Below are 13,319 nucleotides of genomic sequence, written 5' to 3'. Positions count from 1 at the left end.
AATATCAGGCTTTGATACACACACTAGTATCAACTCATTGCTGGATTTAGTCTCTTCCTGTGATTTGTTGACCAGAAAAGTATAGAATATCACCAGCTTTATCCTTTAAAAGGTTGACTAACATCCAGATACACACTGCTGCATGTGTAGGATTGCATTAGAACAGATTTGTACTAGGGATGGCATGAGAATTGATACTGGTGAAGCCAATTTTCTGAAAATGTGACAGTACTTGTTTTTCTACAGTATCGAGGTACCGGGGATTCTTCTGGAGAATTTTACATATAGCCATTAGGAGGAAGAACGGCTACCATCACGGATAAACAACACGTTGAAGATGGCAACAAGTGCATCTGCAGTGACAGCTCTGCCTCGACTCGTCGAAAAGAAAAACAGTAAAACAGTTCTGATTTGTTTGTGGTCGACATGTTCTCACATGTTGGAATTACACCGTTTGCTTTATGCGAGGGGGAAGAGGAAACATCTGTAATAATAACTGCGTTGATATCAATACAAAATGAGTCTAAAAATGACCCCACACCACAAAACTATAACTAAACTGTGACAGAATCATGTCTTGGAGGCTGATATTGATTGACAGATAGTCTATATGAAAACAAAACAATCAACTAAAGAGTGGAAAGCAACAGGCAAGCAGAAAAGAGTGTTGTTCCTTTGGATTTATTACTCGAAGGCTACATACCACTTTTGTTTGTAATGTTTTCAATAAAGGAGTGTATGTTGAAGTACATGGGGTTTATTGTTTTGTTTTTGTTTTTTACCGTGGTATTAAATTGGGTATGAAGGATCGTGCAGTTTCATGGGGATTGGTATCGACTAATGCATTTTCTGGTATTGTGACATCCCTAGTGTGCACAGCAGTCTGTACCTTCTCTATCTGGTCAGGCTCCAGGAGATCACTGGATTCTCTGAGGTTGGGTTTGAATGTTTCTGGCTCCAGCTCTGTCTTGATGGATGCACCATGCTTGGAGTTCACCTCTTCCTTGGTGGTGATCTACAAGTAGAAATAAATGTCAGATATGCATGCACACAAGGACAAGGAGTGGTTCAACTTCCACAGAGCACTGATAGTGGGTGGGTTCAATTATAGCTACTGTCATCAATCTACGATTCTGTTCTGCGCCAAGTCAGGCTACTGATACAGATTTAACTAGTGAGGCTTACTAAAGCAGTAACCACTAACAAGCTGTACAGTGCAACAGTATTAGGCTTTACACTGTGTGTGAAGGGCAAAATGTCTGATCTGAAATGATAAACTCTACAAAGCAGAAAAAGGTTGACCTTAACAACTCAAGGCTAAAGGCTAGGATGACAGGTTTAACTAGATCAAACCAGCCTTTAACCATAGCCTAACCTGAGTAACAAAAGCTCCCATTTTAAATCCAACCGTTTTCCTGCCAAAATTATAAACGCAGCATTTGCTAGCAACAACCAACAATCTGATGATGACAGCTGAATATCTTCCTGCCACTCTCCAATGCCAGATGACTAGGATTGGTTTGGCAGGACTGGTCGGGCAGAGACACTGTCTGGAAGAGGAGAATGCAAAGTGAATAGGAAATCAACCCAATGAATAATTTGCACTCCACTGTTTGACACTTTCTCTGACCAATGGACTGTTTGGGTAATTTATCTTTCTCGATAACAGAGGCTGATTGTGGAGTGCTCCACCACTGGTGGCTGGGATGCTCTCATGTTTCAGTTCTCATTCAAATAGGGCCTACCTGCATTGTCCTCAGAAAACATCATTCACCCTGTCAGGGGAGTCTTACTTCCACCCTCTCACAAACACACCATCTCTTTGTCCTTCAGTACTGTCTCTTGCTCAGTCTTCACGCTAGATGTATTCTTTACATTCCGCATCAAAGACAATTTTCTTTTTAAGAAAAAGGGAATTTTCTACAGAAACACAAATTTATGTCTATATAAACTCTACCGATTTGTCTACAGCCAGCACAGACAGCTAGCAACGACTACTTCATTAACAGACTCATCTAGTGGGCACTAAAAACGTCATGACAAGCGGTCTAAGAAGGAAAGCCTGACACATGGAGATAAGGCTGCTGTCACATGAGAACCTCTTCACTCCAAACAAGCCAAACAAGTTTTCTTTAATGAATCGATAAAAAAAAAAACACTTTAAGGCAAATGTTTGAGAAGTTACTCCCAATTTATCTTGTATAACAAGTTTTGAGTAGGTTTAGTGAGCCCAAAACACTCATGAAACTTACTCAACCTATAACTGTTATGTAAAGCAATAGGATCATGTGTTTTTGAGGTTAGTGTGCAACATCAGCAGCAGCTAAAGCCTGCAGTATGGAGCCTATGGGAGACCATGTTGATTCGGGCAGCTGCAGGGCCGGGTAGAGCAGAGAGAGGGGGCAGACAGGGTTGGGCAGGGCACCTGGAGTCGTTTGCAGAGCGAGCGCAGATCTTCACTTTTTAGCGCATCAATCCGACGGTGGTACTCCGTCAGAGACACTACCTGGTAGTACAAAGACAGGAACAGGTGGAACATAAAACTCTGCCAGATCTATTGCTGGCCATGGGAAGGAAATGGTGAGTTTTGGACGGTATTATGTGCACCAAGTAGTGAGTCCAGCAAACTTAACTTCCTCTTTATAGAAAGGTAGATGTCTTAAATTTGAACACACTGTAACAAAAGCTGAAGGCCACTGTTAAAGGAGTTTACTGTTGGTAAAGAGAAGAAGATAGGGCATTTCAGAGCACTCAGTCATTTTGCATGTTTGTGTAATATTTTTTAATATCACCACCAGTAGATGCTTCACTTATAGTAAAAGACGTAGACCAAAGGATAGAAACAACACTGCAGCGGAAAGCAAACTGTAGAATCATTCACCTTTCTACAAGCCTTCCCAAAATACAGAACACATTTCTGCAAGTGAAAAGGCTGCTCAGAATCCACAAGATTTTGATGCTGGAACACGCATCAAAAAATAGCTAAAATTCAACTGATGCAGCAAACACCTGCCAAGTGCATGAGCATTAACTCGCTCTCTGTTTGTCAGGAACAACAACTCGCAAAAATACAGTCCAGACAGACCAAAACAATGACCAGCATGGCTGCATTCCAACAAAGTTACACCCCACGCTGCATACTCCACTGAGAGCTGCTGCCTCTGTTCTGCCACTGAATAAACGTTGGCGTTTAATAGTCCACTGTGTCTCAGTACAAGAAAGATATTTAAAAGCCTCATGCACGAGATAAACAAACAAAGCCATCAATACTACACAGTACACACAGTCCTATCAACTGTCTCAGGTCAACATTTCAATAAATATTAAACTGTCTGGACACAGATGTCATAAGCTTCCTTTTAATTACTTTTTTGGTAACAAGCTGCCACTTTACAGCTCTCAATAATGTAGCAGAGAGGGTAAACTACAGCCCTCATAAAATATACATCTGTGCCTCACTTCACCTCCAGCTGAAGGCACTTTAGTCCATTTCCCCACTGAAAATGGGTAAGCTAGCAGCATGCTAGCCTGCTGCTTACTTTTCAGTGTGAATCAAGTGTCTTTTCTCTTAAGAGATCAATGTCAGAAAAAAGGTCAGCATTTGGATGTGACCAGTAATTTAAATACTGTGTCATACAGTACAGGTGGCTAATTAACAGTCACTCAACAAACTATAAAGTCAACATGATATCTGGTAACTCAGTAAAGTATTTGGTTAAGTAAGGTTAAGGTTAAGGAAACTGGTGAATGAAAAAGGAGCTGCATTAATAAACTGGCACTTAGCACTGGAAACTTTCAGACAGCTTACAGAGCCACACACATCCTGGGAACAGAGAGGACAGGCAGAGGATGAGAGCACTGTCCTGACTGACAAACAGCGTTCAGATAGTGGCCACTTTGTTTAACATCTGCTGCCACTGAACTAGACCGGACCGGCTAAACGGCTAGCAGGCTAGTTAGCTTCGCTAGCGAGCTAGCACGGCATGCTAACAACAACAACACAACAACAACAACAACAACAACAACAACAGCAAGAGAACATACAAGAACATACATCGCTGGAGACTGAAACATGAACTTGGTACACTGTACATACACAGGTATACTTCGGGGTCAGCCGTTTCTCTTGGTCTTTCACCCTCCTAGAAAACATGTCTTGCTTTCTGGGCGAGGTTGAAGCTGGAAAGTCACATTACAGATCCTGTAAGTTCTCCCCGTATAGCCCCGAGACAAGCACACGGAGTTGGTACGAAGCCTGGCAGCCTGGCAGCCTGCTTGACTAAAATAGAAACTGTTTTTTCCAATGGGGTCTTTACGCCGAATGATTTGTGTGACATCGCTAAAAACCAATAACAATACGGGACAGAGGAAAACCGGCTCCCCATTGGTTAAAAAAACCCGATGGTCCCGTCCCATAACCGACATGATTTAAAGACACAGTAACGCCACTATGCCATGAGGTATCGTTTCTATACACTTTGATGGACCATTTCCCAGTTATAAAAATCAAAACAAAAATGTGCACATCAAATTCAATCGAAATAACTTAAATCAGCTTATTAACTTAAGTCAATTTGGTCCTTTTTTTTGGTCTTTTTGTTAAGCAAAACTCTTTGTTTTTAGACAAACCTTTGTTGGTAAAGCACATCTATTTTGTGCTTTAAAGTCATGTATGGTCAACAGGGCAAACTAAAGCAGCAGGTTCCGATTTACTTATTCAAATATAATGGATCATGTGGCCTCTGTTTGCCACACGCCCAGGGACAAACTAATTAGTCCACTTTGTTTCCTACATCATTCATTTACATTAAAATTTAAATCCAGGCAACAGCTTCCACTGTATCAATTTCTTCATACAATGAATGCATCCTTTTCATTCTCCACAAGCTAGTAAACAGTCTCATTTGGCTAAAACACATCCACACCGTGCATGGTGCAGCAACATACACAGACAGTGCTGAAACAATAGAAGGATATCCCTAATCTATGCTCCCTTGTCTTACTTCCACATTCTATAAATGCAATAAATGCACTTTGAGAGGTTAGTTTGGCAAAAAACAAAGACAGATTGAACCCACATCAGTGCCACGTGGGTTTTGGGGACTATAACTCATAAAAAAACAAAAAAAACAACACAGTTTAGTTGCTCAATGTTTATATTCTCTGCATATGTTGAGCAACTCATAATGGTGTTACAATTTTACCATTCAGCAAAGTAAGTTGCTAAATGCGAACCAACACTAGTGACAGTCACACAACATGTGATGAAACTACAATACACCGACTGAGAAGAGTAAAGAATTACACAAACATGCAAAACACTTTGGTTGGAAGCTCAGAGAAGCGCATTTCCAAGCAAAGCAAGTGTTTACACAACTTACATGTGATAGAAAGTGTACACAAAAATTTACTATCAAATCAAGAAATATGCAGCAGTACACAGAGGTGCAAAATACAGAAGCAGAATACAAAACTAAGGCTTGACAACTACACAGTTCTGATGGATTAAAAACCAAGATCAGCACAATATATTTGCACTATGCGTTGCATAATGAAGGCAAATCAACACAATTACTGAACATGTAATTCAACATATAACAATTAACTTAACAATACACCACATTGTTCACAGATTATGGATTAAACCATAGTGTCTATAACTATACTTAATCCATGTATGTGAGGGTTGAGACAACACACTTGCACTTTAAGCTAAGTGAGGGAACCGTTTTAGCTGTGCAGACCTTACCTCCCATTCCTTAACATTGAGGTCAGTGATGGGCTCGTCCTCAGCTGTTTCTGACACCTCATTCTTCTTGACAACCATAAACCCAGGCTCTTGTCCCATCCCCCTGACCCCCTCACCATACATGTCCGGGCTCCACTGCATGAAGAACACGTACAGGTGGTCTGACCTGGGGGAAGAACCACAGGAAAAACTATGAGGGAAGAGGCTTGGTTCCTACATGTCTTGGAGATTTAGCACAAAATCATCTGATATGAGTCATTCAGTGCCTCTAAAATATCAAGGTCAGTACCAGAGACGTCAAGGTGAAATCCAACACTGAGTGAGATCACAAGTTTTAAATTGTGACTTTGACTTGATTAAAAATCTGATAAATCTCCCAAATGTTTTCAGAATGAATGAATGAATGTCAACATAGACGGACTGACACAAGACCTTTTATTTGTCTCCTCTCAGCTAATACTGCTGAAGTGTTAAAGCTGCTTTGTCTGTGTGACATTGTGTCTGGACTGAAGTATTTTGGGACACAATCCCTCTTAGAATATAATGCATAGTTAAAACTGAATACTTTCATTTTGATGGTCGTTGGGGGCCAGTGCTAACAAGCTGTAAACACAGCATTCACAAAGTATCATATTATCATATTATCATAGTTACGGCAAATGTGTTAGCTAACAGTTGCTTATTAATACATCAAAACAGACACAGAGCAACATTAGCATTTATTTGGAGTCGTATTTATGGACACCTAACAAATCTAAGTCAATATTAACTCGTAGCTCCGTTTTGGTCTCTACCAACTCCTGAGGGAAACTCTTTAGCTGCTAAACGCTCCACTGTGTTCACCAGCTAGTCGCTAACTTCGTTTGGTGTTGGTTAGTGTACAGTGGACGGGCAGTGCAACTGAACTAAAACAGTGAAGTTGCACTTCATAAACCCAAAACAATTAACCAGACAGATGCTAACACGTTCTATAGAGCTGAGGGGAACTGTAGAGTCAGGCGTGAACTCTCACATTCATTTGATAGATTAACATAAAAATACTGATTAGAGCAGCTTTAAAGTTTTAAAGTAAACATAGCAGACGTCAGTTTCCTCAAAACAGGGAAGTCTAGTGGTAATAATGATCTCCTGTAGTTCTCCAACATTGTGACTACAATTGTGCCCCTCCCCCTCTCTGGCTGACCACTCATACAACAGAAGAGGAAGCTTTTCATGTCATCCATGTAGGCAGTTCAGGATATGATATAATGACTATAGCAGAAGTCACGAGAAAGTGACAGAAAACTACTGAATACGGTTTGTGTTTGTGTTTGCTAGCAGACATGAAAGAGCTGTGGCAGACTCAGTATGTTGAGCTCTTTTCAGAGTCATGGTTGTGTATGGCTCATTCAATAGCTTCCCTTTTCTTCCCACACCATTGCCAGGACACTTAAAGACAGATCATGTGGGTCGCCTCCCATCTAGGTCAGGCTTCAGAGCCTAGCAGTATCTGTAGAAACTATGAGCTGCTGTGCTGTCAGTTGGAACAGCTTATGATCACTCCTCCCACACACCTTAGCCAGCTTGCAATAATGAGTGGTAACATGTACGAGCCCTGTCTTTTAATACTAGCTTTGAATCTGCCATGTCCCTGGGCTATCATCCCCAAGAGCAGCGTTGATCACAGCAAACTTGTTTTCCAGGTGGGAAATGTTGTAGCTAAGCAACCTGTGGATGAAAACAACAGAGCTTAAACAAGCAAGACGTCTGAAGTTCTTAGTAAATAATGAAGTGAAGGAGATTCCTGCGTCTTTACGGCACTCAGGCACTCAACATATTGCATAACCAAGAAGCATTTATGGTACCATGACTAACTAAAGACGATGCGCCTGTTTGTCTGATGTGATTAGCAGCCTGAGAGAACACCATGTGTGTTGCTGCTGTAAAAGACACATGTACTGAAAACAGGAGAGGTGATGTGATGCTCACGGTTGGGCTAATAACTGATCAGATTCACCTTATGAAATAATTTCCATTTTTGTGCTATTGTCTCCTCGTCTCCAAGAAGACACAATAGATAAAGTAATACAGCTGTGCTGGAGACAGAGACAGATGATGTTGGGATGACCAATCAATTCCAGATTTGGCTGAAATGAAGTGACTTATTAAATTAAGCCACTGCTGCAATTTGGATTCATTCTCCACATTAACATATTACACAACTTTTGTGGAAGCACATACTTTCTCGCAATGCTCTCCTTTCAGTGTGAAGAGCTCTAATGTAATTATGACTACTGCTGACTTGGCAACTGTACTTCCAGACGGCACGATCCAACTTAGAACAAACACATAAACAAGCGGAGGCTATTTTCTGTTGATATGAGCCATTACAAATTTCAGTGTAGGTCATACAAAGTTTACAACATCTTTGTGGGTGAAGTACATTCATTTGAAAGACCACAAAGAGCACTGCTTTAGCTGATCTTGACTGTTGCATTGGTCGTGTGTGCCCCAGTGCAGGAATAAAGCATGTGTGTCTGTTTCCCTGCAGAGTGAATGAATAATAAATCACTTTGCTGCCTGGCAGAGGGAGATGGGCAGAAGCCACAGAGGGAGTCAGACCTGACATAGAATGCATATTTGATTGATTTCAAATATTAAAAAGGACTGGATGTGAGGTGCCTCAGTAACCCAGCTGACTATTGTGGTGTGAATAAGTTATGAGGTAAAATGCAATGCAAATTTCTACATTAACTACTGGGAGGTGTAGCAGAAGTACTGACCTCTCTTGCGGGACAGCAAACCAGTACTCATGCTTCTTGCCCTGCTGGGCGTACTGCTGCATGGAGGCGCTGGCGTTGGAAACAAACGTCTTCTTCATGGGCTTCCCCACCCGCAAACACAGAAACTTGTGAGAGCGGTGCTTCCGCCTCTCTCCAGTCACTGTACCTGAAAGAATAAATCATCACATGGTCACATAAGCATAACATGTGTTAAGTTATAAGTTAATAGTTATAACAAACAGGACAAATCGTTTCAAAGGAATAGTTTAAGACGTTTTGGGGAATGTGCCTTTTCAATATCAGATCAGTGACATAAACTGTATGTTGAATATGAATCTACAGCCAGCAGCTGGTTAGCTTAGCTTAACATAAAGACTACAAAGAGGGGAACAGCCTGGTCCTGTCCAAAGCTAACAAAATCAGTCTACTAACACCTATAAAACTCATTAATGTGTTGTATCTCATCAGTTTGACAACGACTTCAGTGTAAGAGCCAGAGCCAGTCTAGATGTTTCCCCCTGCTTCCAGTCTTTATGCTAAGCTAAGCTAAGCAGCTGTTGGCTATAGCTTCATATTTACCATACAAACATGAGAACGGTATCAACCATCTTGTCTAACTCTCGCAAAAAACTAGAATATTTAAGTATCAAACAGTTCCTTTGAAAATCATGAGCATTTTGTTCTCTATCAAATGTCTGTCATCCAAAAACAAAATACATCTTCTTGATTAACTATGTGTTCTCTTCACAATACCTGCTTTATTTATGTGACCTTGTTTTCTTTCTTCGATTTACCAGCTACTTCAGCTGGCATTAGTCATTTTGTGGCAGAAACACAACAGATGACAGAAATAAATGGAGTAGCACACTATAATTGATAGTGGCACTGAGTCTTCTGCCTATGGTACATTATCAATTATCAATTATAAGGCCACAGCCGCAGGAAGCTGTATGAGATCACTCCTTCAGTGTACGGACAATATGGCTGACAATATGTGCCAGTGACATTACACTGGCACATATTGTCATCTCCTGGTTGGGCATCTCAAGCTAACTAGCAAAAATAATGACAGGGAAAATAATATTAATCTGCTTAGACAACACAGCTCAGTAGGACAAATTCAATATTCAAAATGCATTAATACTGTGTTAATGCAGTGCGTTTCTGAAGTTGCTGCTGTTACTTGTGTGGGCTGTGCTAATGTGCACAGAATAATAGGCAGCCCTGCTGAGATCCCCGTGAATTAGAAGTGCTTTTGCAGCCCGGCTCTCTGTGTGACAATAATTGCCGGGGAGAAAATGGAAAATCTCTCTCCCACTGTCTTGGTCTTCTGGGGAGAGAAATCTTTTTGGAATCACAACTACGTGTCCAACCAGAGTGGGTTATACAGGCACAAGTGAGCCAGTGACCGTGACAGACCGAGGCCACTGTCAGATAACAAGACCAGAACTGTGCCAAGCAGATACTGATTAAAGGATGCTGTCATAGTTTTGTATGTTTGAGCCAATCAACCACTAATAGCACATTAATTGCCAACCATTTTCTCCTTCCTAACTTCCAGGCAGTCACTGCTTTCCATTTGTTTCAGTACACTGAACATCATTTTGCTGGAGATAGGTAATCCATCACAGTGAACATACTGCTACCTTAATAAAGTTATGTTACCACTGTGCGCTGATACAGAAAGAACTGGCTGTTTTAAAACTACTTGCTGGTGCATTCAAGGATACTCTAACATTTGTAATTTGAAAGTATGCTACTGTATGCTGTGATGATGTGAAATTGTTTTTCATTTTTTATTGTTTAAGATGATGCTTTTGGCATTATATACCTTTAATAGACAGCATCAGTTTAAAAGCCAGATAGACAATCTATGTACAGTAAGTACAGTACAGTATAAACAAGGTGTCTTGAAATCCAGTGTGGGATGGATCAAATGTTTGGCATGACCAGAAATAAAAAACTACCAACTCGTAGTTGACAGGTTAAAACATCTAAAACCTGGTATGATCCTTTAATCTTAAACATGGCAATGAACACAAAATAGGTCTATTCCAGGCTTTGTAGAATTCCGTATTTGACTAAATCCCACATTAAAGCAAAACCAGAGACAGATGTCAAATATAAATAACACCTCTGAATGCTGTCTCAGAAGGCGTTTTGATGTTGGGTTTCATCGTCATTGTGTTTCCCCTTTGGGTACTAGCTGTGTTTGTGGCATTGTGGTGTTTGATAGGCTTTTGCTTATCGCCCGGAGGAGTGGTCCAGACCACCAGAGCCAGAGATCAAAGAGCTGCATAGAGCCCCATAAAGCCCGGCTAGCTCCGCCAAGCTGATAACAACAGAGAGGCTGCCATTTCCCTTCGTCTTTATATTCCAATTACTAGCACCAAGGCAGAGTGGAAACGGAAAGGTTATCAAGAACCAACATGTAAGAAGTGATTCTGAAGCAGCCAGAGAGCAGATAAGCTCACTTTGATAGGTTTCAGAAGAATATGGATGAAGGGTTGCAGCTAAAAGACATGAGGCCAGATTCATCTCCTAAAATGTTCATTAGTCCATTAGTAATGAAGTGTGTTTACCCTCTGCAGAATTCAGCATGCCTTCCTTTTGTGTCTGTTCTACATTCTCCTTTTCCCCCTTGCCTTGTTGCATAGTGTCCGTTTTGGAGACGTCTGTCCCCTCATTGGCATCCCCCTGTGGACTGGCTGAGATGGAGGTGGTGTCTGTGGCACCAGGGGTGGCTGAGCTTTGGGACCCTGGACGAGAGGTGCTGCTGCTGGGACCCTGGGCCTGGCTAGTGCTGCTGCTGGTGGTAGTGGGTGTGCTTGGTGGCTTCTCTACACTGTGCTGCTTGGATCCCATGGGGGACTGGCTATCATTTTCTGTGGCAGTGTCTGGTCGATTGTCCTCTGCTTTCGCCGCGGCGGGCCCCTCCGGCTGGCTGACTGAGCCGCGGGCACTGCCTGGGGCCTGGGAGCCGGCACCGGTGGCCTCCACCTGGGTGACGGTTTGCACAGACTCTGTGGAAGCGCCAGAGGACTTGTCCAGGCGCAGGTCCTCGTTAGACGCTTGCTCTTCCTCCCGGATGGGGGACAGCTCCGGCTCGGTGAAGACATCTTCGGAGATGGACCCCTCGGTGCTGCGTGGGGCAGTGCTGCCGCTGTCGTTGGCCCCTGGCTCCCTCAGGCGCTGCTCTGGGTCCTTCTGCTGGGAGGGATGTCTCTCAACTGGAAGAGGCTCCAGGTCACTGGAAACAGTAAGACAAATTTAATGCAACTCTATCAAGAAATACCACATATAGCATGTATTCCAGGTAGTGTACTGACTGTGTACTTCTCTGATCTTACACAGGTAGATCAGTTTAGTTGTAGAAATAGTAGTTTTCCTCAGTCTGCAAAAACATAATAGATGTCCCCTGTTATATCTTTTACAGAAAGTGTTACAAACTGAGGCCACAGAGTTGATGTGTGTGTGTGTGTATACCAGGCATGGATGGTCTACTGCCAGACATTATTTGGCATTTAGTATTATGGGAAATGTAGGATCCAGCCTTTCTGGAAAGTGGCCTAAACTACAGACTAGAAGTCAGGATATCAATGCGCCTGCTGCTTCAATTTTTTCATTAACATCATTATTTTTTATATCTGTCTCTTTTGAGTCCCCCAGCTCTACAGTGTGCTACACTAAATCACTAGAGTTTAACTTTAACCAATCATTGGCCACATTAATGATCAATAACGTATTATAATGTCTTATACATAATAATGTAAAATGCATGCATTTCCTTGTTGCTTTATTCGAACAATTGTCGTGCTAATTTTGCAGCAAGCAAACACATTTAGTATTTGAATAACTAATATAAATGTAAGTCAGTTATTTCAGTGATATTGAAATAATAATGAAGATTGCTATTTCTTCTCCCATTCTGCGTTATTCAGCAAATGGTCAAACAAAGTAAAAAGATGAAACATAATGATCCTGCATTTGTTACTGAAAGACATACGAGTGCATTTAAACAGAGCTTAAAAAATTCATGCATTACTTAAGTGGTTGTAGCCCATATGTAAATACCTTTATCAAGTAAAAAAAATACAGAGAGCTGCGCTGATCTCCTTAGAACAGAATCACCTATTACTGGTTTTAAATATTTTGGAATATGAGCATAGTTTATGGTTTGGGTCATACATTCAGTCTGCTCACTATGTACACTTTTGTTTCAAATTTCAGAAATTCAGTGTTGCAAGACAGGAATGGCAACAAAAAAAATGAAGCTGAAACCACAGTGAACTCTTATGAAAGTAACCACCATTTACCCTGGAGCACAGACTCTGAACACAGCGCAATAATCCCAGCTGTACGGAAATTCAGCACACGACTGGGCACGAAAAACAGACCTGATCTCCCTTTACGCATACATACTGTTGCACAAACTTTGTGCATATTTGGATAAAGCAACATGATGACTGATTAGTGTCATTTGTCATATGAATGTTAATATCCCTAATACCATAGTTGTATTTCAAATGATGTACAACAAAACCCCATTCTAACTGTCCAAAGGAGCTAATTAGTGTTTAGTGCATGAAAATAAAAAATGTCTATTTCTTGGAAACCTCGGTGGCATGCAGACAGACCAAACAGTGCATTCTACAGAATTACATGCTGAAGGCACTTGTTGCTCAGCTGTGTGTTCAGACAGAGAGAGAGAGAGAGAAAGAGGTCAGCAGAGAGGGGGAGAGCAGAGACAGACAATGGACCACAGCTGAGAAAACAGCTGGGCCTGGCACAAAAACCAGTCATTTGCC

The 13,319-nt window shown here is 41.5% G+C and overlaps 1 protein-coding gene across 6 annotated transcripts in view; it reads right to left on the bottom strand.

The window, feature by feature from the left end:
* The window catches only part of oxr1a (oxidation resistance 1a), a 155,541-nt gene that overhangs the window by 6,528 nt on the left and 135,694 nt on the right, over window positions 1–13,319 (bottom strand). For 5 of the 6 annotated variants that reach the window (XM_051405438.1, XM_051405437.1, XM_051405441.1 and 2 more), the window contains 5 exons: window positions 11,094–11,761; window positions 8,512–8,677; window positions 5,750–5,915; window positions 2,426–2,506; window positions 890–1,015 (listed from right to left, as the gene is read on the bottom strand). In XM_051405438.1, coding sequence (XP_051261398.1) covers window positions 890–1,015; window positions 2,426–2,506; window positions 5,750–5,915; window positions 8,512–8,677; window positions 11,094–11,761 — 1,207 coding nt within the window. The remainder of the gene's footprint in view (window positions 1–889; window positions 1,016–2,425; window positions 2,507–5,749; window positions 5,916–8,511; window positions 8,678–11,093; window positions 11,762–13,319) is intronic. The other variant, XM_051405440.1, reaches the window with a different exon arrangement.

The sequence above is a fragment of the Dicentrarchus labrax genome, unplaced genomic scaffold (genome assembly GCF_905237075.1).
Source record: "Dicentrarchus labrax unplaced genomic scaffold, dlabrax2021, whole genome shotgun sequence".
In the NCBI taxonomy this organism is placed as follows: Eukaryota; Metazoa; Chordata; class Actinopteri; family Moronidae; genus Dicentrarchus; species Dicentrarchus labrax.
The sequence above is the reverse complement of the archived record's forward strand: the minus strand, read 5'-3'. Positions and strand labels throughout refer to the sequence as shown.